This window comes from Nansenia antarctica (assembly GCF_963989245.1).
Source record: "Nansenia antarctica genome assembly, chromosome: 1".
Lineage (NCBI taxonomy): Eukaryota > Metazoa > Chordata > Actinopteri > Argentiniformes > Microstomatidae > Nansenia > Nansenia antarctica.
In genome coordinates, this window is record NC_137674.1 from 45,233,368 (window position 1) to 45,260,642 (window position 27,275).

The window sequence follows — 27,275 nt, forward strand, 5'->3', positions numbered from 1 at the left end:
AGACGTTTTTGTTCATGCCGTCCATGTAAAATGTTACTTCTTTAAAAAATAAATAAATAAATATATATATATATATATAAAATCAAATTCCAATATAATATCAGAGTGAACACTAGGATCAAGATCTCAGTTCAGATTCCACTTTTGTCAATAATCATACTGTATTATTCATGTAACATAATATACACATTGTGTTCCCAAATATATTCCGCAGACTGAGTCTCACTTGTGAATGTGCTGACTAATGAATGGGCTGTCTTGGAAAGTGCAACCACAGCTGTTAAATACTGTTTTGTATTTCTTAACCAGTGTAGAAACACAAAGCAGCCTCATCCCAGTAACACATACAGTAATGCATCTCAGCTGTGTAATCCCAAGGCTGTCACCCTGTTTTCTGTTTTCTGTAAAGGACCACATTGTATTGTATGGTAGCAAACATTTCTTCAGCATACATTCGAGCATTCGACACGCACAGTACAGGATGCAATCAATAGAGGTTGTGTGGAGCTGAAAGTTTAGACATTGGCACTGGACCAACCACCTCAGGCGATGCATACTTGCAGCATATAGTATGTGACACAGAGAGCAACAGTTTTTTTCTTTCTTGTTAGGTAGGAGCAAATCTGAGATCACAAAAAGGTTGATAACAGTAAACATTGATCGCTGTTTATGAACCTGTGAACTTTGTACGTGTGTGGGGAGGCAATAAACAAACATAGCAAAGCAATCATTTTTTTAAAATAACCTTTTCAGGGGCCTCATTCATAAAGAAATAATTGAACGTCATCTTTGACTTTCACGTAAGCACATTTTTCTAAACGGACGTGAGCATTATTTATAAAACGGGCTGAGATGGTTTAAAGTTGCGTACGTGCTTCCTTCTATAAATACCAAACATACTTGGAATTGAACGCAGGTGAATGAGGTTTGTATTAACGCCCTGTGATAGAGGCTCAATTATAGCGGCTGAATGAAGCCAAGTGCTATAATATAATATAATACAGACAGACAATACTGACAATATTATATACTGTCTGTATTATATTATATTATAGCACTTGGCTTCATTCAGCCGCTATTTGAGCCGCTATCACAGGGCGTTAATACTATATTATAGGGTAGGCGTGCGTCTGGAAGGGGAGAGGGCAGTAATACCACGTTCATTGATAAAATGACATAAGGGATGGAAAGGGGGGATGGCAGTTTTAGACGGGGGATGATTTGGACTGTTTTTATTTCAGGGGGGATGCCATTCCCCCTCATCCCGACTCAACTCGAAATCCAGTATCATTTAGCGCGTGGCCGGGCAAGGCATTGATTGATTGATTGAAAACCTTTATTGTCCCCAATGGGGAAATTTTGTTGTCAAACAGCTCAGTTAGGGCAGACAGAAAACATTCAATGAAATACATAAAACAGTGCAGGCTCAATAAGTAAAAAGTTCCAAGTTCCAAAGTTCCAGCTCCAGGTCTCCCCCACCCTGCAGGGCCTGGTTGTAGAGTCGGAGTGCAGCTGGAACAAAGGACTGTCCAAATCTTTTTGTACTTTGACGGGGGAGAACAAATCTGTGGCTGAACTTGCTCCTCATCCCCGCCAGCTCGCAGTACATCGGGTGGGAGGGATTGGCCAGCATGGCCGCCAGTTTTTTCCCCATCCTCTGTTCTGCCACCACCTCTAGGCTGTCCAGCCCGGTCCCCACCACAGAGCTGGCCTTCTTCACCAGTTTGTTTAGCTTCACAGCATCCCTGGCACAGATGTTTCCACCCCAGCAGGCCACGGCGAAGAACAGAACGCTGGCAACCACCGACTGATAAAACATTCGCAGCAGCTTGTTGCAGACACCGAAAGACCTCAGCCTCCTCAGGAAAAACAGTCTGCTCTGCCCTTTCCTGAGAAGAGCCTCGGTGTTGTCAGTCCAGTCCAGTTTGTTATTAATTTGTACTCCCAGGTACCTGTAGGAGTCCACCCTCTCGACTTCCACCCCCTTGATGGTGATGGGGGCTGGGGTCCTTCTCTTCCTCCTAAAATCCACCACCAACTCCTTTGTTTTGCTGGTGTTAAGCAAAAGGTAGTTGGTGTCGCACCACTGCACAAAGCTCTCCACCAGGGCCCTGTACTCCTCATCCCTGTCGTCTGTGATGTAGCCGACGATAGAGGAGTCATCAGAAAACTTCTGCAGGTGGCACTGGTCGGAGCTAAACTGGAAGTCGGATGTATAGAGGGTGAAGAGAAAGGGTGACAGAACAGTTCCCTGGGGGGCACCGGTGTTGCACACCACCACCTCAGACTGACAGCCCTGCAGTCTCACGTACTGACGTCTGTCTGTGAGGTAGTTGTGGATCCAAGCCGTCAGGGAGTCCTCCACACACATCACTGCTAGTTTGTCAGCCAGCAGTGATGGCTTGATAGTGTTAAATGCACTGGAGAAGTCGAAGAACATGGTCCTCACCATGCTCTGTGGCCTCTCCAGGTGTGTGTAGGCCCTGTGCAGCATGTAAATGATGGCATCCTCCACCCCCATGCTCTCCTGGTATGCAAACTGCCGGGGGTCCAGGAAGTCCTTCACCTGGGGCTTAAGGTGTTGCAGCACTAGCCTCTCCAGGATCTTCATGACCTGTGGTGTCAGGGCGACAGGTCTGTAGTCGTTTGGGGTGCTGGGCCGTCCCTTCTTTGGCACTGGGACGATGCAAGAGGTCTTCCAGAGCTGTGGCACCCTCCTCAGTCTTAGAGATAGACTGAAGAGATGTTGGAATGTGTCCGCCAGCTCTCCAGCACACACCTTCAGAACCCTGGGGTTGATGTTGTCTGGACCTCTGGACTTGTTCACATTCACCCTGGAGAGCTGCTTTCTCACCTGCTCAGATGTTATAAAGCTGTGAGTACAGGTGTCTCCAGGTGTGAAGCATGCTCCCTGGCTCCTGGTGTTGGTAAGGGGAGGCAATTGCTGCTGGGGTGTGAGGGGGTCAGGGGGAGTGGGGGCTACTGTTGCCAGGGGTGCGGTACATTGGAGAGGGGAGGAGAGGGTCGGGGGCTGTGGGGGGTGACAGGGGGATGGTTGGTCAAACCTGTTAAAGAAGCAGTTCAGGTCATCCGCCTGCTCTCGGGTCCCCTCCACCACAGTATGTGGCTGCTTGTGGCCCGTGATCTTCTTGAAACCCTTCCACACCTCCTTGGAGCTGTGGGCCACTAGCCCGCCCTCCAATTTCCTCCTGTATTCCTCTTTGGTTGCTCTCAGCTCCTTCTTCACCTCCTTCTGAGCGGCCCTGGCTCCCTCAGTGTCCCCTGCCTTAAACAGCCTCCTCTTCCTTTTCAGAAGGTTCTTGATGTTCCCATTTATCCACGGCTTGTTGTTAGGAAAGCACCGTACCTTTTTAATGGGGACGATGCTCTCCTCGCAGAACTTATATAGTGATATGATATAGTCTGTGACACAGTCTAGCAGACCATCTATGTCCTCCCCGTGGACTCTCTGGAACATCCCCCAGTCGGTTGTTTCAAAACACGCCCTCAGCTCCTCCTCCACGTCTTCTGACCATTGCTGGACAGTCCTGGTGGTGATAGGCAGCCTTTTTATGATAGGGGTGTATGTTGGTTCCATCCAGACCATGTTGTGATCAGATGCCCCTAGTGGCGGGAGGGCAGTGGATGTGTAAGCTCCCTTCACATTGGCATATAGTTTGTCTAGTATTTTGTTCTCCCTTGTTTTACATGTGACATACTGGGTAAAGTCCGTCAATGTCTTTTCCATATTTACGTGGTTGAAGTCCCCATTCACAATGACAAATGCGTTTGGGTGTGCAGTCTGTATCCCCGCGATGCAGGAATGGATGACGTCATTTGCGCGCGCTGGGGCCGCGCTTGGGGGAATATAGACAGTCACTGCCACAACATGGGAGAACTCTCTCGGACAGAGATCTGGCCTCAAACCTAGCGCCAACAGTTCTATGTCTGGAGTGCAGACTTGCTCTTTGATTGTGATATGGCCTGGCTTGCACCACTTGGAATTAACAAACACAGCGATCCCACCTCCTTTGTTCTTACCGCTATTCCTGGTTCTGTCCGCTCGGACCATGGTGAAGCCATCTTGCTCTACCGCTCCGTCTGGGATGCCAGGATTCAGCCAGGATTCAGTCAGGAATAGCAGGCTACATTTACCATATTCCCCCTGTCCCTTCATCAGAGCAGAGAGCTCATCAGCCTTGTTGACCAGCGACCTGACGTTCCCCATAAGAACAGACGGCAGGTAGGTCCTCTTGGCTTGTCTGTCTCTCCTCGCCCTCACGAACGCTCCAGCCCTCGTTCCTCGTCTGCGTGTCCTTATTTCGCTGGGCATTCCTGTTGGAGGAGCGGTAGCTCGACTCCTAAAGGCAATGAGCTCCTCTCTGGAATACACCCGCACTCCTCCGTTTATCAGGCACATATTGAGCACTCCGGTTAAAAGATAAAAGATAAAAGTTTGAAATAAAAGGTTGAAAAAGAGAATCACCAACTAACGTCGTATAGGCGTTAAAAGATAGGCATGTTGAAGAGAGATAGACAGCTCCGGAGGGATATAAAGAAAGACTGAAATACAATCATAAACATTAGTTCCCTTTCAATCTTGAATTAAACTCATTTTCTCGGCTGATAACAACATCGTTAATTTTATTACGAGCCACTTGCATGAATTACAGTAGGCAACGTTTTTCCAGTGCAGCTCACATGCCTGTAATAACTCCGCATAACCAGTAGGTAATGTACGTAAGCAAGTTGAATACTCGACGTCGAGCTACGATCGTTTCCACGATCAAATTGACTCACGTTGAAATTTTATAAATCACTACGTTGACGTGGTTTTCTACGTACGACACGGGTAAGATCAACATTTGATCTAAGCACCCGTTATGAATGAGGCCCCAGATGTTCATACTATTAACCCAGTTTTGATGTTCTAAAGTGCATTTGATGTAACACGCTTTTTCTTGTCATAAATCCCTTAGCACATAACTTGACTGCAGAAAGCATCTGGGGCCTCATTTATAAAAATATAAAAATGGACGTAAGCATTATTTATAAAACGGGCTGCGCTTGTTTAAAATTGTGTACGTACTTCCGTCTATAAATAACACATATACTTGAAATTGAACGCAGGTGAATGAGCTGTATTTACGCCCTGTGATAGCGGCTGAATTAAGCCAAGTGCTATAAATAGGCTTGATTGAGGTGTTGTGCGGCACCTTTGACGAGTTCACACGATGGTAGACAAACGAAAGAAGAAAAACTTTACTGAGGAGGAGTTCGACTGTCTTATCAGAAATAGACACGCGGTCACAAACGCTCGCCCCCGAATTCCCCCGATCACATCAGGCCAGGGTTCGAGTTATAAGCTGAGCTTTGTGGGGGTCTCCAAAATAACAGTGCGAAATGTTCTCATGCACGCGCGCGAATCATGCCCACACAGCGTTGGGACTTACACGTTTTAATTAGCCATAGGCTACTCATTTCACCACATCAACAGCACCACATGAAACAACAGCTATAAGCGATAGTCACGGGTATCTCGGCCAATCATTTTGTTGTTTTTGCTATACAGTCCATTCACTTTCCCTGTTAGCACGACACATTGTCCACATCTCCATTTCCAGTGACATCGCACCTGACATAAATAATCATGTATGCTCGTCCATGAATTGTGCTTTCATCTAATGTTATGCTACTGCGGGAATCAAGTGATTTGACATTAGAAATGAATTTGTTTCATCTCTTGTGCAATGTGCTCTACAATCTGGGCACATGAATGATCGGATCGGTGAGCAGGGGCCAACTGTCGCGCCATTCATCTCATTAAGTTTCATAATTGGATTCAGTTTTGTATAAGGCATCCTTTCTTTAGCGACAGTATAGGCTGCCCTGAACGAACTAGCTGTCTCCTTATACTGTACATACTGGAGGTGAGTTCTGCTACTTTCTTCGGAAGCACTTGCTTTTGTTTGAGCTCTGCTATTTCAACAGTTTCAACGTTAGGTGTCATAACCGGGCAGCTGAATTCAAGTTTGGTTTCTTGGATGAAAACCCGAAACTTTCCAGGCTTGTCGACTCGGTCGGCAGCAGTGGCCTTTTTTGGGGCGGCATGATAGCTAGCTACTGAATGTTTTCTTCTCAATATTCGTGTTTTCACGTTCGCAAGCGATCATATTCTGCTGTTGCACAATATTCTACTGCGCCCCATAGTGTCTTGGTGGTAAAGTGCAGGCAGTCAAAGGCATACTGTCATTCACAGGAGATTAATGCTGGTGCGCGTAGTTCTTTTGGAAAACGTGTTTATTTTAGAATATTTATCATATAAATAAATATAAATAATACTCATTACATTGACATTTTTGATCAAATAATGGTTGTGGTAATGTATTATTAGCGACCCCCACAGATGTATGATTTTACTGTTTTCATGGGAGCTCAGACCTTCCTTATGGGAGCTCAGCTCCCATTGGCTCCCACATAACTCGAACCCTGCATCAGCCAGTATGCGGCTGAAGGAGGGCTGGGATATACCAGAGGTGGGAGAACACCGCAAGTCACAAGCAAGTCTCAAGTCTTAACTTTATTTTTTCCTTTTAGTCTAGTTTATTATCCTATTATCATTCTAAGGAAAAGAAAAAGTGAAAAAAGGAAAAAAAGAACATAGTATACTCTCTATATATCCTAGGTTTCCCTTTATATCCTAGGTTTCTTTCTATATCCTAGGTTTCTCTTTATATCCTAGGTTTCTTTCTATATCCTAGGTTTCCCTTTATATCCTAGGTTTCTCTCTATATCCTAGGTTTCTCTCTCTCTATATCCTAGATTTCCCTTTATATCCTAGGTTTCCCTTTATATCCTAGGTTTCGCTCTATATACTAGGTTTCCCGTTATATCCTAGGTTTCCCTTTATATCCTAGGTTTCTCTCTATATCCTACGTTTCCCTTTATATCCTAGGTTTCCTTATCCTAGGTTTCCCTTTATATCCTAGGTTTCTCTTTTTTCCCAGTTTTTTTTTCTCTTTCTCCTTAGAATGATAATATATCATACTACACTCTCTCTACATCATACTATCATACTAAGGGGAAAACATGTTTTAACTTTATATATTTTTTTAGCATTCTATCATTCTATATTATAATATGATATATTATTATCATTCTAAGGAAAACAAATATAAAGTGAAAAAAAAGAAAAAAGAACATGTTATTTTTTTCATTCTATGATCATTCTATCATATTATATAATATGATATAATATATCATATTATACTATAGAATGATCATAGAATGATAAAAATGATTTAAAAAAAATATGTTCTTTTTTTTTCACTTTATATATTTTTTCCTTAGAATGATAATAATATATCATATTATACTATAGAATGATAAAAAAGATAATATATCATTTTATACTATAGATTATCGCTGCGATATTGGTCCTGAATGCTGGATTGCAGATCGCACCAGAAAAAAAATAGGCTGCGATCTGCGTGCCCGATCTGGGGTGTCACTCACGTGATGACAACAGTAGTAGTCAGTGGTCACATGCAGGAGAGTTGGCTAGTAGCTACCTGTGTGTAATGAGTCTGACAATGTAATGATGCCAGCTGGTGAAATCATAAACCATTTGCTTAAGTAATTATTCGGTTATTTACCGGTTATTTTTAGTCTGAAACAACAGATGGTAAGCTTTCAAATGATGCGTCATACATTGAAATCGGAAAGAAATTCAAGACGAAATTCAAGACGCTTACTATCTGAAACTACAGATGGTAAGCTTTCAGATGATGCGTCATACATTGAAATCGGAAAGAAATTCAAGACGACACTGGTATTTGAATGTTGGTGCACCGAATGGGAATGCGACACATAACTACATATAACTAGATGAACACAGTCCTTGCTTTTGAACACGTCCTAAAACGAGAGTATGTTTACAAGTCATTATCACCTACTGGTAGCCTCCGACAAACGAGAACAGTTAATCCAATCCACAGATTATAAGTATTTAGTGATGGTTAAACAGTTTTTTATTATATGGACTGGGTACTTAAAACTTCAAGTTGCCTGTTATAAAAAAATACGAAAACCAGATATTGTTGACACCCCTTCGATTCTGCGATTGGTTTCTGGTCTCACCAGCGGGCTACACTTTTAAAAAGGGTCCTATAATTGATTTGCCATTTGTAAGAGAAGATAAATAGAATAAAAACCTGAAGGCACTAAAACTAGAAATCAGACAGTAACTCTTTTTTTTTCTACAATGCTGAATGCTGCTGTTTAAATTGTTTTAACCAGTTGGTCACTGATTACTGCAGAGTACTGTTTTTGTTGCTTGAATAAAGGCTGGCAGTCTTTAATAGCCAACTGTTGTTGTCGACTATATACTGGGGAAGTATTTGTTATTATTCAGGAGTAAAACAATAAATACAAATATTGGATCGGTATCGGTATCGCAGATACCTGAAGCCCAGGTATCGGTATCGGTAGTGAAAAAATGGGATCGGGACATCCCTACATAGAATGATAAAAAAAAAAAGAAGAAAAAAAATTTCACTTTATTTTTCCTTAGAATGATAATAATAAGGACAAATAAAGTGAAAAATGAATAACATTTAACAAAAACTTTTGGGAACATGCAGTCAAAACTTATGTAATGATGTGAGGACTCAATTAACACAGAACTACACAAAGCTGCTGAATAAAACATTGTTTATAGATTTGTTAATATACACAATAGAAGTACATACAAAATGTGACAAGTATAAAGCTTTTTATCGATCTTTTAAATACCCTTTTAGTGACAAAATGTACTAGGGCAATCGAACGCCCTTCCTTTACATCTAATAACAACTAGCTATTCTCCCTCGATTAAGAATTCTAGGAAACCTGGCCAGCCAGGAAACCCCATCATGCCCTTTCCAAACCAAGTCTGCCGTCAGTAAGCCCTCTGTTGTCGTTTACCTGATGACAACTGTAAGAACACTGCATTAGCTTCAGTGTACGAATGAAATAAGGACAAACACATGACCACTCCCTGACCCAATAACAAACAAACATATCAATGAATTGACCTAATTCATAAAATGTAGACAGACCAAATAGAGATAAACGTGAGGGGACATTGTTAGGAAAATGAATTTGCTCCGGACAATGGGCATTTAAGCAAAAAAAAGTTAGACAGACATACTGTAACCTACAGTAGTAATAGAACAACTAGTTTCTCCCTCCAAACGGGACAGTGGAAATGTCTGCAATCTGTTCAACACTAATACAGGACAGTATAATATCCACACTGTACATCAGCCTGGATAGAATAATCATGCTGGCACAAAGTCCGAAACGTAATATATTAGCCATGTTATTACAAACTGAAAACACAAACTTTATAAGAGGACATAAACAATGAGATTAACAACATTTCAGTGGTTTTTCTACTTAGAAATATTTTTCAACTGGATCCATCTTCAGCGTGGTTGTGAATGGTCCAGTTATTGGACGCTGTATGTCATGATTAAGTGGTTATAATATTGATCCCTTGATACTCAATGAAAACGCTGCACAAGTCTCTGGGTGTGCAATATCACTAGCAACATCTGGCACCACTCCTGGAATGCCGTGTGAAGTATTTCTCATTATTGTAAGATACACTTGAGTTGATTGATCCAGAGAGAACCATGTCAATTAGGGAGTAGGTGTCTGTGTCACTGAATTCAAGTAGGAACTGCAGCACCTTATTGAGCCTCATAGTCCTGAAGAGAAGACGAAAGAGGAGAGTGTTAATACATTTAAAAAATTAAAACTCTAAAACAGTTACTCTATTAGCCATGCCTTTTTTACCTACTACAAGAGCCACAAGCTCTTTACAATGCTAAGCTGCTATTTACACACAACGACCACTAGTTGGCCGCTTGTAAATTAGCCTGCTTCCTACTGAGAAAAACAGCAAAAAAGCTTTATATTAGCTTATCCTGATGTGATTTTGAAAATGTAAGGATACAGGGTGGTATAACGCACATATCTAGGAAAAGTCACGAAAGGAGGGTCCTGAAATGTTATTGAGTGCAAAGACATTTTTTTTTTACTCAAATGGCCCCTCATGGCTGATTAAGTGTTAAGACAATAATATGACTCCTTTACCTTCAACCTTACTGCTCTGGTCTCTCTCACATGTTGAGTAGAGGGATCTGCCACACCATAATAGTGGACATGGTCTCCTCGTGGCGAGACTGTTTGGTCTTCCTGTTCACCCTGCGGTGTCCCAAGCCTCCCGACACCACCAGCAGGGAGCTGACGTCCACCTTGCCAGCGCGGCGCCCCTTCTGGGAGTGGGCGGGGTCGTTGAGCAGGTCGTAGATGGCGCCGTCCTCGGGCCCGTGCTCGAGGGAACCCTGGGAGAGAGCCAAGGAGCCAGAGGAGGAGGAGTCCTGGAGGGCCATGGAGGTGCAGCCCGCCTCCCCCAGCCACACACCCCGGCCCTGGGTCGGAGCGGGAGCGGAGCCTGGCGTTGGGGAGGAGGCCTGGGGCTGGGACTTCTCCCCGTCGGGGGCCTCTGGCTGGGTGGGTGGGCTGCTGCTGGCTGGGCTGCCAGGAAGCCGGTTGCACACAGCGGCTGCCATGGTGAGGAACTTGACTGGGCCGTTGTGAGCGTGGAAGGACACCATACCTCTGCCTAGGAAACCAAAGACAAGCTGTGTCACATCCAATACACACAAATGAACGGACCAAACTGGATCAGTGTTGGACAACATGGCAGTTTAAAGGCTCCCTTTGTATTTAGGCATAACACAGATCAGAGACTGATTGATGTTTTGGGATTCCTGGAATAACTGTTCCTCAGGGAGGGAAATACCCTTCTCAATCATTATATCCATTAAGATACAGTGTATCGTGAGAAAGGCGGTGCAAAAATAACAGTCAGGGTTGGGATCTCAGGATAATTACTAAGGCAATTAACAATTATGTTACATTTTAAATGCTTGATGGTGCAATCACGTGCTAACATGTGTAGACAGATGTCATTTCCACTCAAGCTTATGAAACAGACATTTCAAACAGGTTCCAAATGGCCCTTTACTCCTAAAAATTATAACACCAAATGGATAGATGGACATACTGTACTGTAGAAGGTACCAATCAGGATGGACCTGTACCTCAGGGAGGGTCACTGACCTGTGACTTTGGGGATGCCCTGGAGTCTGGGAACAGAGAGGGCCACCGTCACTCCCAGGTTGGTCCCTACCAGGAGCAAGCCGTGACACACCAGGAGACTGCTCACGGACACCCTCTGGTTCCCTACGGACAGACAAGAACCAACACATTACAACACTGGCTAGCCCTTAGAAAGGGCAGTAGAGAAAGGCCTGTAGCATTGTACTAAATGTCTCGACCAGAGCCAAATATCAAAGATGAAAAAAAAAAGAACGACTGGTTAATTGGGATGACCACAAAGACCGATTTCTATGGTGATGCAGTCGGACATAAGAGGTTATTTACATTTACGCTCATGATGAAAAAATAAATTAATTAAAAAAAGAACAATTAATGGCCACTTCAACACAATGCACTTCGGCACAATAACAGTGGGAGGGAGGTATTTCTACTTCGTGTGTGGGAACATTACTGCAGCGATAACGCTTAACAGCCACTAGTCTCCAGGGCAACAGAAAGAAGAATAGAAAGGAAAAAAAAAGAAACTCTTTTGAAAATTCTCTTTCAGGAAGAAAAGACCACCATTATAGATCTCTTTGGGTCAAACAAACAAACACAAAAGTGTTATGCAATAGAATGTGCCCAGCATAATGTGGTAATTAAGCAAGCAACTCTGGTTCTATTCAAAAAGCCTGGAGCGGGCTAGGGCAGAAAGGACGGCCCTGTACTTTTTCCTGCCTCATGATTACAAATCAGTTCACTATGAAATGCCACTTTGTACAGTAAACAGAGGTATTGTTAAGCTAACAGCACCTTTGAGTGGGCGGCAATAAATTGAGCAATCTGAACCAGCGAAGGTGTTCAGTGACTCATTATGTGGAACTTGGCACTTGTTGTACATCTTCCATGCCGCTCCTCACATTATCTTTACCATGGGAACAGGCTGCACTACAAAGACTGAGCACACAAATGTGTACAAGGCAGAATGCCTTTGATTATGGTAATCATTTTAAATGCAAATGCCTCTGGCTAAAATGTACAATTTACACAATTGTACTATAATAATAATAACGATTAACACAACAATTAACAATAAGTAATAATTTGTCCAGACACTTCTGATACCACCAGACGTGCGGGTAAGGGCGGCTCCAGTACCTCAGAGTTCAGAAGACACAACACTCTGAGGGAACAGTACAGTGTAAGCCTTAGGCCTGGGAGCCTGAAATAATAATACTAAAAAATAAAAATAAAATGATTTTGTGGTATGTCACTTCCAGTTGTGATCCAGTGGAGGCAAGAATATTACCCACCCTGCACTGCTGCTAGAGCAGCTCAATTTGAGTCACCTCCCTCCCTCCCATAATCCCCAGAGCTTGGGTGAAATCGCAGCTGATCTCTTTGCCTGACCCCCCCCCTAGCAGGTCACCCTACATGGGAAACCACCAGGGTCGTTCAGTAGACAAGGAACGCCGTCAAACTGATATAAACTGACAAACGGACATAAACGAAATCAAATGATTCCAAATGTGATGACACTACCTGAATTTGTCCAATAAGAACACAGATTTTCGGTGTATTGAACATGAGCTAGTCCTGAGTCTACACTTCCAGGAAGCCAGTCAGTCAGTCCCTACTTAGCCCTGCCCAGCACAGACTAGCGAGAGCAACATCTCTACATCCCACATATGCTTCTAATGAGCCCCCACAGTTACCAGAAACACACTGGTGGCGGTGGGTGTCGTTCTCAACTTCCTCCTTTCATAATATTTGGAGTTCCCCCACCCAGAGCCCTCAACCAAAATAAATCCAGAGCCAAGGTCAACACCGTCTGAGGTCTGTTCCTGATCCCACACCAGGGGCCTGCTTTGATCTCCACTTACCCCTGACAACTAGCAGGAGGGACGCAGATAGAAAACCTTATTACACTGATGCTATCTCACTAGAGGCATGGTAATGACTCATTATCTGCCCACACTAGCCGTGGTCCCAGTCATTGTGTCGGGACTCTGAACCCTCCATTTCTTTGGCTCTGAACCTCCATTTTACCTCACATTGCTTATAGCGAGCAGTGTGAATGTAAGGCAGTGGTAGTATCTATGGTGCCAGACTACCCTGTCTGTAGTGGTAGTATCTATGGTGCCAAACTACCCTGTCTGTAGTGGTAGTATCTATGGTGCCAGACTACCCTGTCTGTAGTGGTAGTATCTATGGTGCCAGACTACCCTGTCTGTAGTGGTAGTATATATGGTGCCAGACTACCCTGTCTGTAGTTGTAGTATCTATGGTGCCAGACTACCCTGTCTGTAGTGGTAGTATCTATGGTGCCAGACTACCCTGTCTGTAGTGGTAGTATCTATGGTGCCAGACTACCCTGTCTGTAGTTGTAGTATATATGGTGCCAGACTACCCTGTCTGTAGTGGTAGTATATATGGTGCCAGACTACCCTGTCTGTAGTGGTAGTATCTATGGTGCCAGACTACCCTGTCTGTAGTGGTAGTATCTATGGTGCCAAACTACCCTGTCTGTAGTGGTAGTATCTATGGTGCCAAACTACCCTGTCTGTAGTGGTAGTATCTATGGTGCCAGACTACCCTGTCTGTAGTGGTAGTATATATGGTGCCAGACTACCCTGTCTGTAGTTGTAGTATATATGGTGCCAGACTACCCTGTCTGTAGTTGTAGTATCTATGGTGCCAAACTACCCTGTCTGTAGTGGTAGCCAAACTACCCTGTCTGTAGTGGTAGTATCTATGGTGCCAGACTACCCTGTCTGTAGTGGTAGTATATATGGTGACAGACTACCCTGTCTGTAGTTGTAGTATATATGGTGCCAGACTACCCTGTCTGTAGTGGTAGTATCTATGGTGCCAGACTACCCTGTCTGTAGTTGTAGTATATATGGTGCCAGACTACCCTGTCTGTAGTGGTAGTATCTATGGTGCCAGACTACCCTGTCTGTAGTGGTAGTATCTATGGTGCCAGACTACCCTGTCTGTAGTGGTAGTATATATGGTGCCAAACTACCTTGTCTGTAGTGGTAGTATCTATGGTGCCAGACTACCCTGTCTGTAGTATTAGTATATATGGTGCCAGACTACCCTGTCTGTAGTGGTAGTATCTATGGTGCCAGACTACCCTGTCTGTAGTGGTAGTATATATGGTGCCAGACTACCCTGTCTGTAGTGGTAGTATCTATGGTGCCAGACTACCCTGTCTGTAGTGGTAGTATCTATGGTGCCAGACTACCCTGTCTGTAGTTGTAGTATCTATGGTGCCAAACTACCTTGTCTGTAGTGGTAGTATCTATGGTGCCAGACTACCCTGTCTGTAGTGGTAGTATATATGGTGCCAGACTACCCTGTCTGTAGTGGTAGTATATATGGTGCCAGACTACCCTGTCTGTAGTGGTAGTATCTATGGTGCCAGACTACCCTGTCTGTAGTGGTAGTATATATGGTGCCAAACTACCTTGTCTGTAGTGGTAGTATCTATGGTGCCAGACTACCCTGTCTGTAGTGGTAGTATATATGGTGCCAGACTACCCTGTCTGTAGTGGTAGTATATATGGTGCCAGACTACCCTGTCTGTAGTTGTAGTATATATGGTGCCAGACTACCCTGTCTGTAGTTGTAGTATATATGGTGCCAGACTACCCTGTCTGTAGTTGTAGTATATATGGTGCCAGACTACCCTGTTTGTAGTGGTAGTATCTATGGTCCCAGGCCTGTGTCTCTCCCCATGGGCAGGCTATGACCAGCGTGTCTGAGAGGTGAGACACAGTGCCAGTGTGGTAATAAGGCTGGAGGTGTTATTTTCTGGCCCCACATGTTTGTCCCCATTAGCGTCCGCATGGCTGGGTATGTAGGTCAGGGTAGACAAAGCGGGCCAGAGCAGAGACCTTCCTCTCCTGCATCGAAGACAGAGAGGATCTCTTCTCTGGAACATCACTTGGATACAGAATCAAACACATGACGTGGCAACACATCAAAGGTATATCCTAATGGACTCAATGAGCTGAGTACACTCAGGAATGGTTGGGGGAAAACAGGATTTTTTTTCACGTCAACCAGCAATGTCATCAAAGCCAGTCTGTTTACACAATCATAATGGCATGTAATAGCTACAAGCTTTGCCATGATTGTAGTCAAAGCCAATTCCGTTTGAAAATGATACAAGTGATAGAAACAAAAACGCTGCCTCTATGAAATACCAGTGAGGTATTCCTCTGTGCAATCAAAGGATTTACCACCAATGGTTCAAACAAGAACAGACATGAAGTAGACAACCCACTTCCACCAAGTCATTCAGAAGCATCACACTGTGAGCAACAGGAAAAGCCCACCTGCTTGGACCTTTATTTGCTAACACATGTCAAACTGTATTCGGTCTGTAATAGGATCCGTCATACACACTTAAGACTGTTTGTGAGACAAGTAAGTCATATACACACTGTGGGAACTGATGTCTTACAGGTATCTCTTACAGGAACTAAACCCTGCCAATGCCACAATACTGTGGTATTATTGAATGGGTACATCTAGATGTAGCCTCTCTCTTCTGTCTAAATAAGAACAATCTGAACAACAATGTAGTCAGGGAATACAAAGGCAGTATGACAACTCCATTTCCCTCTACACTAAACAGGTATCGATCCTGCCATTCACTTGCATCCAAACCACCTGAATAGCAGGTCACTAAGTCAGTTTGCAGACGCAGCACATTCTGGGGTCTGGTCAATCACTCCCAGGACAGCAGCCAGGCAGTAACATGCCATGGTGGCACATTCTAGAAAAGTGCAGATCAGAACAAGCCAAAGGAAAGCAAGCAGGAACACAGGCATAAAACATCCCACAAGAGGAGAAATCTGAACTTGCATATCACATTTACAGACTGTCCTTGGCCAGCTCAGGCCTGGGTTGAACCAAAGTGTCAAGGCAGTAGGTGTAGCAGGGGAGGCTGGTGGAGGTAGAAATCTGAGGACGGCCTCATTGTAATGCATGGAATGGCATCGGGAATGTGTGTTTGATATCATTCCTCATTCCATCCCCTGCATTACAATGAGCCTGTCCTCCATTTCTACCTCCACAGTAGGGGGTTGGGATGTTGTTTCAATGGCGGAGGTTGAAGAAGGAAAAACAAACAAACAGCAACTGTGATGGGAGAGATACGCCACTGACCCAGCGCTGCTATCAGAGGAAGTCAGCTCTCTGCTGATACAGATGCAGGACAGCAAACCCTGGAGCAGGAAGTATTTCATGTGATGGCGGTCTCTCCCTCAGACCACTTCCTCTCTGCTTGACGGGGTCTTATTAGTTTAAAGGAGCAAGACTCCCCAAGGCACCCTTAATGGACTTTGTCATTCACCCACATCTACTGCTCAACCTCAGCACTTTCCCAGATGGTGGAGTAAGTGACTGGATATTCAAAGTATTTCTACAAGAATTAAGTGATATGTCTTCCTTTTCCACAAAATAAACTGTTCCCAAAGAGGCCCTTATAGGTACAGTGTATGCAATCTGTTTTTAATTGTATAATCATATACACTGAACATTTTAAACACTATTGCAAGTGTAACCGTAAGGACATGAGGGAACACATTTCATGGTTTTACACCTCAATGTGCAACATGGAACCATGTGTCAGACGATGTAGCCCATTGCTGCTGCCATGCCCCCTCCCTCCCCGGTGCTTTGGTGGGCTTTCCCTCCATCACCACCTACCCCCTCATCTGAGGATGTTAACTGTATTCCATAAAGCAGGTACTTGTGTTGGTATTTTGTGATGTCCTGTTCTGTGCTCAATTCAAGCGTAATCCCCCTTTGGCTATTACATCACCAGCTGAATTCAGTTGATTGGACAAATATGTTGCTCAATTTGGCAAAGTCGCATTAAATCGTGTACTCTGTTTTATCAAATATTATGCAACTCTCCCACATGTTCTATTTTATTTGTTGTGTACATATTTTTTTGAGGACTTCCAAAATGGTATTTGACAGGGTAAACCACCTTGTGGCAAAAATACAGTATGACACAAAAGATAAAAACTGATGTACTGTACACACAGTCTTATAAACAATGGACAGAGCTAAGCTCATGATAGCACAGTTCATTAAGCTTTTAAAAGGACTTTGCAGCATTCCTGCATGCTAGACATTAGTGGGAACCACAAAACACACTGATCCACAACCCCAGCTGTCACTATACGCACACACTCATTGTCAGAATCCCCCCGCCCCTAAACATGTTTTTTTTAAAACACACACAAACATCTTAAATCAATACTGACATCAAACGCGTCAACTGTATTAGAGTATCATCAGAATGCTGTACAGCTTGGGGGGTATCATAAACATCTTTGATCAGGACAACATCCACAGAGCAGACCAGAAAAAACCCACTAAAACTAACATCAGCCCTTAGACCAACAAAGCTGTCTGCAGACCACTGCTTACAGTCAGCATAGCATCGCTTTGCTATGAGAGGAGGGCGAAAAAGCAGTTGCTGTTGACTACACAAATAAAGCCTTTGTGTCAGCACCAGACGATCAGACGATCAACCTCGCAAAAACACAAATCAGCACCCCAGGACCTCTGCTGTGCAGAAACCCAATATTAAAGAGCACTCACAGAGCAAGGGGGAGAAAGATTATGACCCGCCCAGGGCAGGCTGATGTAGGCCAGGGCTGGAACAGCAGATTACTACGCACACAACCACAGCTGGCTCGGCCGCTCTGATGAATACCGCTACAACAGTACTTGTCATTCTGACAGACATTTCATTTGTTTTTCACATTTACATTCCTGACTATTTTGGCCGTTGCCGCCATACGCCTCATACTTTACATAAAATGTAGGATTGAACTTAAATTAACCACCACGGTCCGGGAATAATGACTATGTTACCATGGTAAGAAAACCAAGCACAAGCAACACACACACACACACACACACACACACACACACACACACACAATGTTGACTGTACACACAACCCCTTGTCTCTATGTCCACACTCCACACAGAGGCTTTTGCTAAAACCAAGTCTGGATCCAGACTAGAGAGAACTCGGATCCCAGTGCTGAGGTAAATGCAGTGTACTCAACTGGAAACCTTCATCCAACCCAAAGGCCATTTAGAACCTCTGACTAGTCTGGGCTCGCCTTTCATGATCAATCTTTACATCAAACATTACTGCGGAAACACTAATACCTGCCCACACTGAGCTAGCTTAGTTTATGATCCTCATCTGCTCTGGGTGACCAGGTGCCCTAGGCATCGCTACCTGCTGATAACAATCTAGTGTGCGTCTGTTACAGCTTCTATAGAGTACTCATCAGGATCAGAGGCTCCATCCATCAACATGATGATGCAATCAGGCAGGGATGACAGCTCTGTAGACATGAAAGTGTCACCTACTTTAAAGTGATATATCAAAATTAAACACATACTCATACATTTGCACACACATTATCCTCATATAAGCGTCCATGGCATAGAGCTTGAGGAAAGAATAAAAGAGTGATACCTGCCAAAGATGCTAATTGAAACTGCAGGAAGGCATCGTGTTAGGGAGGAATTATTTTCCCATTGGAAATTGTCCTGGGGGACTCTTTGAAGAGGATCAAAACATGTCTGTCTGTGGTAGGTTAGACAAGTAGCACCTGACCCCCTCTGTGATGTCATCTAATTACAGACAGGCACTCCGTTAGGCAGCACTTTGAAACTCTGAGGTCATGAGAATTATATCATAGTTCATGAGTGGAAGGGTGCATTCGGGAAAAGCACTTGACTGGGTGACCTGATGATTAAATATCAAAAGTGGGGCCCTTCTTTTTGTTGACGACTGCTCTTTTCAATTTGCTTCAAACAGTGTGTTGGACTGAGAGTCTTTATTTATTTTATTTTTTAAACACAGAGAGATCGTATCACCTAATGACATTGGAGGGCATGAAGGGATAACAAAAAGTGTTAGCTAGCGTCTGGATAAGGTCACAGTACACACAGGAGCCAGATGTACTGAAGGTGACGTGGCACGCTACTGGTAGGATTTTAGGAAGCTCTCTAGAAATGTCTTACCAAAGATCCTGTCATTTACACATGTGATAATGTTGATATCATGCAATTAGGCCTACCCACAGAGAATATGGTGGTGGTGGTGGTGGTGGTGATGTGGATATTGATATCATGTGTGTGTCTAACCAAATAGGATATTGTAACAATGTCTTACCAGATAGGATGTTGTGCACAGGGGTGGCAATGTTGATGTCCTGTAAATGCTCCAGTGTCTCAGTGTGGAAGAGTCGGAGGGTGGACCCTGAGCTGAAGGCTATCCAGATGCCCACTCCTGCCACCACCATGTGGGATACCACCATCCCCTCCTCCTGGTGGGCCTCCAGCTGTCTCTGCATGGGGGAGGAGAGGAGAGAGAAGGGGATTAGGGGGGTGAGAGGTGAGAAAGGGGATAAGAGGAGAGGGGGGAGACAAAAGTCGGACATCACACCTTTTGTACTACATAGCAAACAAACACATTGCTTAGTTCTTCGACAGCTTTAAGAGCAAATATGAACACAAGCACATTTACTTTACTCATCATACTTCACAACAAAACTAATAACACCACTTTATTGGAAATGAACATCACAGCACTTAGTCAAAATGTGCTAAGTGAATGGACAACAAACATGCACCTCCAAATTCTGCTTTAATTTGATTATTGTTTACTTTTTATTGTTTACTCCTTGTCATGTGCAGTATGTTATACTGAACTATGATCTGAGCATCTCCACACAAACCGTCAAGGTGTTACCTATCAAATGGCTTTTCCATCTGATCATCATATTTCTAATGTTATAAACAGTTTAGTTTGGGTCTGGTTTTTAGGTGGAAATTAGGGCGTTCAGCAGAAGGGCTTAAGGGGATATCTTCAGTAAGTGTTTTGAAGGTTTTGAACCTACTTGACATTACATTTACATTTACATTTTTGGCATTTAGCAGACGCCTTATTCCAAAGCGACTTACAATCAATACATTTGAATACTAAGCATGTGAATCAGCAGTCCACTATTCGTTGCAGGAAGAGTACTCTAGCTCAGGCCCGGGGCCACTGATAGAAGGAAAAACCTTCTCCCTATTATCGCCTTCTACTAAATTTTTTATTTATTTTTTAGCCTCACTGTCTGTGTACAATCCGCTACTACAACACTGAGAAGTAGGCCACATCCAGGTCATCCTTCCTGATTAGCGTGTCTACTGTCCTCCTGTACCATCTAGCTGCCATAACACTGACAACACTGACACTAAGCCCCCTAAGAGGCTGCTGTTGACATGGCTTATGACACAGATACGCTCCCCATTGTCCTGGTGACAAGAGTTTATGTCTACTCATGGTCACCCGCTGCTTGTTATGTCTCTAGTAGGAACTGCCTGGAATCTGAAGAAAATGGGTTGGAGTAAATGTTACTTTAATGGTAAACACTGGAGAAGGTGTTCTTGTGTTTATGGTAAAATGCACCTTTATGATGGATTAAATAGGTCTGGGTACAATAGCTGCAGCAACTTCAGAGTCAAAACATTAGCAGGAAGGTGGTATTTGCCTGTCAGAGATGTTTGTTATCAGCGGTTTCCTCCATTAAACAAATCTAATGGAACAAATGTAATGTGAGGGCCTATCAGGTGGCCCAATATGGACCAACACCATCCCATGCCTCAGCTCCACAAATGGCTGTACTGCCATCAGTAGTGTGATCTCACCGGTCCTCCTCCCTTTTAAACGGAGAAGAGTTGGGCCCAATCCTGATTCTCTTTTTTACCACTTCGGCTCGTTTTGGAGTCACTCGTTTTGGAGTCACTCGTTTTGGAGTCACTCGTTTTGGAGCCATAGCCGTAGTGGTTTCTCGGGGGAAATGGGACAACCCTTCATGGGACAACCCTAATACGTCATCCGTAGTGTAATGAATGGGTTAATTCATAGTCAGGACAGCGCATGCGCCTTAGAGAGAGTTCGTGATATACCACTAGGTGACTGACACGTGTCGAGAGAACCGAATAAACTGGTTATACCTTTGTTGAACCCAGACTCAAGTGTCTTATTATTCTATGTCCAAGTGACATTACACGTAGTATCGTAGAAAAGCATTGACGCTCGCGATTCATTCACAACTTGAATGAACTTGAACGCTATCAATCGATCAAACAAGTCATCAAATAAAAAAGAATAATGCTTCATTATCATGGGGGAGAGAAGTTCTACCCGGGATTTGTGTCGTATCGACACCATTCAAATGGTTTCAGATTCCCTGTCCTCTCCCCTATCCGGACACGTTTGAATTGTTATCCTAACCCACGGTGAACCACAGTTATTAACCCGCAAAGGGTGCCTCCGGGCACCGTGTTTGTCCGTGAATAACACCGGCTATGAAGGTGGTACAAACACAATACTCCTTTGCTAACTTCACCATCGGTATACGGACATTTTGAGCCATCAACCAACCCGCTGGCACCCCGGGAAGTAATGTTTCGAACCCAGAGAGCATGCTTAAATGTCTATCCGGAAAGAGTACACTCTCCTCGGCCGCGGCACGCGCCTCTCCTCTCCTATCATGCTGTCAAGCCCCACAGGTAATAATCTATTTCGAAATAAACATGATTGTACATCTCTGAAATGTGAATCGCACACCGATTTATTTCTATTAGGAAGGCTGACGCCGGGGCAGCCTGTGACAAACGCGCTCCGCTGTCCCAAGCGCGCTGGACTGTGGAACTTTCTATGTTAAGCACCTCGGCATAACAGCGATTTTGTTGTTATGCTTGTTGTAAAGAAAAGGTCTATAATGCATTGAAATAACATTAAATTATATAACCCGTCGCCCCGCGGTGGCGCAGCGGTCTAAGCATTAGCCTCTAGTGCAAGCTGCCCACCGGGGACTGGGATCGAATCCCGGTCTCGCCAGACCCGGATATGGCCGGGGCTCACAGGGAGCGGCATATTGAGCGGCCGCTCCCATAGGACTATTTCCGGACAAGGATCCGTCGCGCAACACCGCCCCCGTCTGGTGCTGGAGTAACGGTGTCGGGCTCGAGGAGCCAGACAGCTAGTCTGCCTGGCGATCTCCTCTGGGGCTGCCGGCCACGGGGTCGTGCGGCGGATCCTACGCAATAGGCAGGGGATAATTGGATGCTAGGTTGGGTGCAATTGGATACCAAATTGGGTGAAAAAGGGATAAAATCGGAAAAACAAAATAAAACAAAATAAAAAATTATATAACCCATCAACAATATTACATAATAACAACTGCTCGGATAGGATTGCGGGTTGTTTTGGTTTAATTCGTGCCATAGCTGTAAATAAAACATCTCATGCGCGTCTATCATGCACACATCAGCCTAACGTTAGATAGATAACTTCACATTAAATATGTCTATCATCATCCGCTGTCAAACGCTAAAGGTAATCTTTTATTTCTAAACAGGAATGTACATCTCGATGTGAATCGCGCTCCTTATATTATTATATAATATATTATATTATGGGAAGGCTGTGCTTGACGCTTCAATGGGGCTCTCCTGCATAGGCACAATAGCGGCATAATAGCGATCTTTTTGTGTTATGCTTGTTGTAAAGAAAAGGTCTATGATGCATTGAAATGACATTAAACTAATACGATGGTTATCATATTTTTTCAAGTCTTTAATTACAAGTAATTCCAGAAAAAGTAAATTACATTTCAGGCTCGCTTCTGTATTACGAGAGCGAAAAGAACATTTCTGTAGATGTTTCGCAATGCATGCCGGAAGGGAGTCTCATGGCTCCGAATCGAACGAGGGTCAAGATTTTCTCCGTTTGGAGCCATGGAAAACCCTAACCCTAACCCTAACCCTAAATGAGTAATGAATTGGGACGCCACTACGGCTACACGTGAACGCGCAAAAAGGAGATTAGGGTTGAAAACGGAGCCAGAGTGGTGAATCGGGATTGGGCCTTGGACTTCAGTTCAATCACAAAGGCATCACAGCAGCCCTGCAGTGAGTGAGTGAGTGAGTGAGTGAGTGAGTGAGTGAGTGAGTGAGTGAGTGAGTGAGTGAGTGAGTGAGTGAGTGAGTGAGTGAGTGAGTGAGTGAGTGAGTGAGTGAGTGAGTGAGTGAGTGAGTGAGTGAGTGAGTGAGTGAGTGAGTGAGTGAGTGAGTGAGTGAGTGAGTGAGTGAGTGAGTGAGTGAGTGAGTGAGTGAGTGAGTGAGTGAGTGAGTGAGTGAGTGAGTGAGTGAGTGAGTGAGTGAGTGAGTGAGTGAGTGAGTGAGTGAGTGAGTGAGTGAGTGAGTGAGTGAGTGAGTGAGTGAGTGAGTGAGTGAGTGAGTGAGTGAGTGAGTGAGTGAGTGAGTGAGTGAGTGAGTGAGTGAGTGAGTGAGTGAGTGAGTGAGTGAGTGAGTGAGTGAGTGAGTGAGTGAGTGAGTGAGTGAGTGAGTGAGTGAGTGAGTGAGTGAGTGAGTGAGTGAGTGAGTGAGTGAGTGAGTGAGTGAGTGAGTGAGTGAGTGAGTGAGTGAGTGAGTGAGTGAGTGAGTGAGTGAGTGAGTGAGTGAGTGAGTGAGTGAGTGAGTGAGTGAGTGAGTGAGTGAGTGAGTGAGTGAGTGAGTGAGTGAGTGAGTGAGTGAGTGAGTGAGTGAGTGAGTGAGTGAGTGAGTGAGTGAGTGAGTGAGTGAGTGAGTGAGTGAGTGAGTGAGTGAGTGAGTGAGTGAGTGAGTGAGTGAGTGAGTGAGTGAGTGAGTGAGTGAGTGAGTGAGTGAGTGAGTGAGTGAGTGAGTGAGTGAGTGAGTGAGTGAGTGAGTGAGTGAGTGAGTGAGTGAGTGAGTGAGTGAGTGAGTGAGTGAGTGAGTGAGTGAGTGAGTGAGTGAGTGAGTGAGTGAGTGAGTGAGTGAGTGAGTGAGTGAGTGAGTGAGTGAGTGAGTGAGTGAGTGAGTGAGTGAGTGAGTGAGTGAGTGAGTGAGTGAGTGAGTGAGTGAGTGAGTGAGTGAGTGAGTGAGTGAGTGAGTGAGTGAGTGAGTGAGTGAGTGAGTGAGTGAGTGAGTGAGTGAGTGAGTGAGTGAGTGAGTGAGTGAGTGAGTGAGTGAGTGAGTGAGTGAGTGAGTGAGTGAGTGAGTGAGTGAGTGAGTGAGTGAGTGAGTGAGTGAGTGAGTGAGTGAGTGAGTGAGTGAGTGAGTGAGTGAGTGAGTGAGTGAGTGAGTGAGTGAGTGAGTGAGTGAGTGAGTGAGTGAGTGAGTGAGTGAGTGAGTGAGTGAGTGAGTGAGTGAGTGAGTGAGTGAGTGAGTGAGTGAGTGAGTGAGTGAGTGAGTGAGTGAGTGAGTGAGTGAGTGAGTGAGTGAGTGAGTGAGTGAGTGAGTGAGTGAGTGAGTGAGTGAGTGAGTGAGTGAGTGAGTGAGTGAGTGAGTGAGTGAGTGAGTGAGTGAGTGAGTGAGTGAGTGAGTGAGTGAGTGAGTGAGTGAGTGAGTGAGTGAGTGAGTGAGTGAGTGAGTGAGTGAGTGAGTGAGTGAGTGAGTGAGTGAGTGAGTGAGTGAGTGAGTGTGTGTGTGTGTGTGTGTGTGTGTGTGTGTGTGTGTGTGTGTGTGTGTGTGTGAGTGTGTGTGTGTGTGTGTGTGTGTGTGTCAGAAGCCAGTGTAGAGAGACAGACAGGTGGTCTGGTAATGAGCTTAATGATGCTAACAGGATTATGAGTCACTGGCGTGCTGGACAGGAGAATCCCAATCTGCTATTCCAGGATAGACAACAGGTGCTGGTGTACCGGAATGTGCCGGGATGGCAAGGGAAAACCGTAAATAGAGAGAAGAGAGGGAGCGGGGGAGGAAAGGAAGGAGAAAGAACCCCAACCAAGATCCTACTATAACCCTCAGTTATATGAATAGGGCCATGCCAGGTGTACATGACAGTGATTGGGCCAAACACACTTAGTAACCATAGAAACACTGCTAACTACACACAGCATCCCCTCAGTCTAGTTTGGTTTTCACATGACATCTGCTAGGAAATGGAAAACGAAACTAACTTCACCATACTTCATACAGTAGTGTCAAAAGTGGTTGGAAATTCATAAAAGGGGAATCCAATTATTATTTCAGATCCTAATATTGTATCTCATACAAGTTTGATTGCACTGTGTCTTTAAGAGTAAAGCTAAGCAACGCAGCATTGCCTCAGAGACGGAGCAGTTCCATGGTGTGGGAGGCTACAGAATCATAATCAAACAGAAACAGTGGAACAGAAATGTGAACTTGGCCTGCGAGGAGTATGTGCTGAATGCAGCAACACCCACGTCTGTTTGGCTGCTGAGGGAAAACGCAAACCATGCTATGAAATAATTCCTACCAAAATAAGTGGTTTAACAAACAGGTCAAGGGTTCATATCGAAATCTAACGCTTTAATTTGGATCCAGAAAAAATATCCAATATTGGGAGTGAACAATGTTGACGTGGGCGCCCCAAGAGACATTTTTAAAGCAGCATAAATATAATAAACCACTTAGAGTGTATCCAAAGTTCAAACTTTCCAAACACAAATCTGGGAAGACAGGATGTTTAATTACTGCTTTGTCTTACGCCTTTGTTTCCTGTTTGAATTACCCAGAGATTACACAGATAGTCTGGCCCGATACAGAGATACTATAAGAGGTGAGAGAGAGAGAGAGAGAGAGAGAGAGAGAGAGAGAGAGAGAGAGAGAGAGAGAGAGAGAGAGAGAAAGAGAGAGAGAGAGAGAGAGAGAGAAAGCGAGAGAGAGATGCTGTACCTCCACGGTGTGTGTGTGGGTACTGATGATGAAGACCTGCCCTCCGGAGGAAGCCCAGACGTGGTCCTCCACAGCCAGCATGGCCTTGACCGGCAGCACCCCCAGCTTCAGCACCTTGGCAGAGTCAGAGTTCCACGAGCCGTCTGAAACACAAACATCCATGTACACTTCATACTATAGTCAATACTTACACAATACAGAATCCACTAAGTACGTATATTTCTAATACATTTATACCCCTTATTACAATGGGCCTGGGGTTTGCCAACTTAGCACTCAGCCTCTGTTTATTAGTATTTGTTAGATATTGTTGCTCAGATTGTGTATGCACGAGTTGCAGAAAATGTACATCATGTACATGTAAATGTCATCTGCATAACAATGATGGAGTGGTCATTGATGGTTTCACAGGATTCACAATGAATATCAATGTGTGGAAAGAGGATTACTCATCTCCTAAAACAACCCACACACACACCTCCCACACACTGCCACAAGGGCCTGGGCTCAGCACAGCCCGGCTCCCTGCTCTCAAACACCCCACACTGGGGAGGGGGTACATTATAAATATAGCCCAATTCTTTGCGTTCTTCCCTCTCTCACTCTCTCATATGGATACTGTATGTGTGGGCTGCTGGACAGGATGTGTAGGTAGTTGTAGGCGCACACACTACCAGAAGCTTGCACTTGGCACGCCAAGACCACAGTAGTTTGAGAGAGAAATTCATTTCCTCCAGAAACCAAATTACCTCAGATAATCTAGTGCAGGCAGGAAGTATTGGAGGCCACGCCAATAGTGTTTGTTTAAGGGAAGGGCACAAAGGCAGCTATTGAAAGGAGAGGTGCCACACAGAGAGAGGAGGGACCCCTTCAGCGGTACAGTAATTACTAAGGAAGTAAGGGTAATCTCTCAGAGGAGGTGGGGTAGATTAACAACACAAAACACGGCTTTGTGTTTATTATTATAGTAATCACAAAGTATGTGTGTGTGTGTGTGAGAGTGAGTGTGGGAGAGAGAGAGAGTGTGTGTGTGTGTCAGTCAGAGAGAGTGTGTGTGAGAGAGAGAGAGAGAGAGAGAGAGAGAGAGAGAGAGAGACACAACAAAAGAAAAAGAGAGCGAAGAAGAGATGACAGCAGGCAAACTTGGACTGAAATAAACTATGTCATTCCCCGTCCCTGCGACTTACGTAAGCTCTCCTTGGCGTCTACTCACTGTTCCCCTTTCTACAAACCTAATCCTGCCAGACACGCTGACGCAGATAAGATTCAAGAAAAACACAAATATAAAAGAATGGAGCAGATAGGAGGGAGTACAGTACACACCTCACCTACCAACCTCACCAATGTGTGTC

At 44.4% G+C, this 27,275-nt stretch overlaps 1 protein-coding gene across 1 annotated transcript in view; it reads right to left on the reverse strand.

Annotated features, from left to right (window-relative positions):
- Positions 1–9,694: 9,694 nt before the first annotated feature.
- Positions 9,695–27,275, reverse strand: part of arhgef10 (Rho guanine nucleotide exchange factor (GEF) 10) — a gene marked incomplete at its 5' end in the record, with an annotated part of 52,493 nt that continues 34,912 nt past the window's right edge. Inside the window, 5 exons of the mRNA XM_080523247.1 lie at positions 9,695–9,752; positions 10,141–10,668; positions 11,169–11,295; positions 19,382–19,556; positions 25,924–26,066. Of these exons, the coding sequence (XP_080379373.1) occupies positions 10,167–10,668; positions 11,169–11,295; positions 19,382–19,556; positions 25,924–26,066 (947 nt within the window). The 3' untranslated portion in view covers positions 9,695–9,752; positions 10,141–10,166. The remainder of the gene's footprint in view (positions 9,753–10,140; positions 10,669–11,168; positions 11,296–19,381; positions 19,557–25,923; positions 26,067–27,275) is intronic.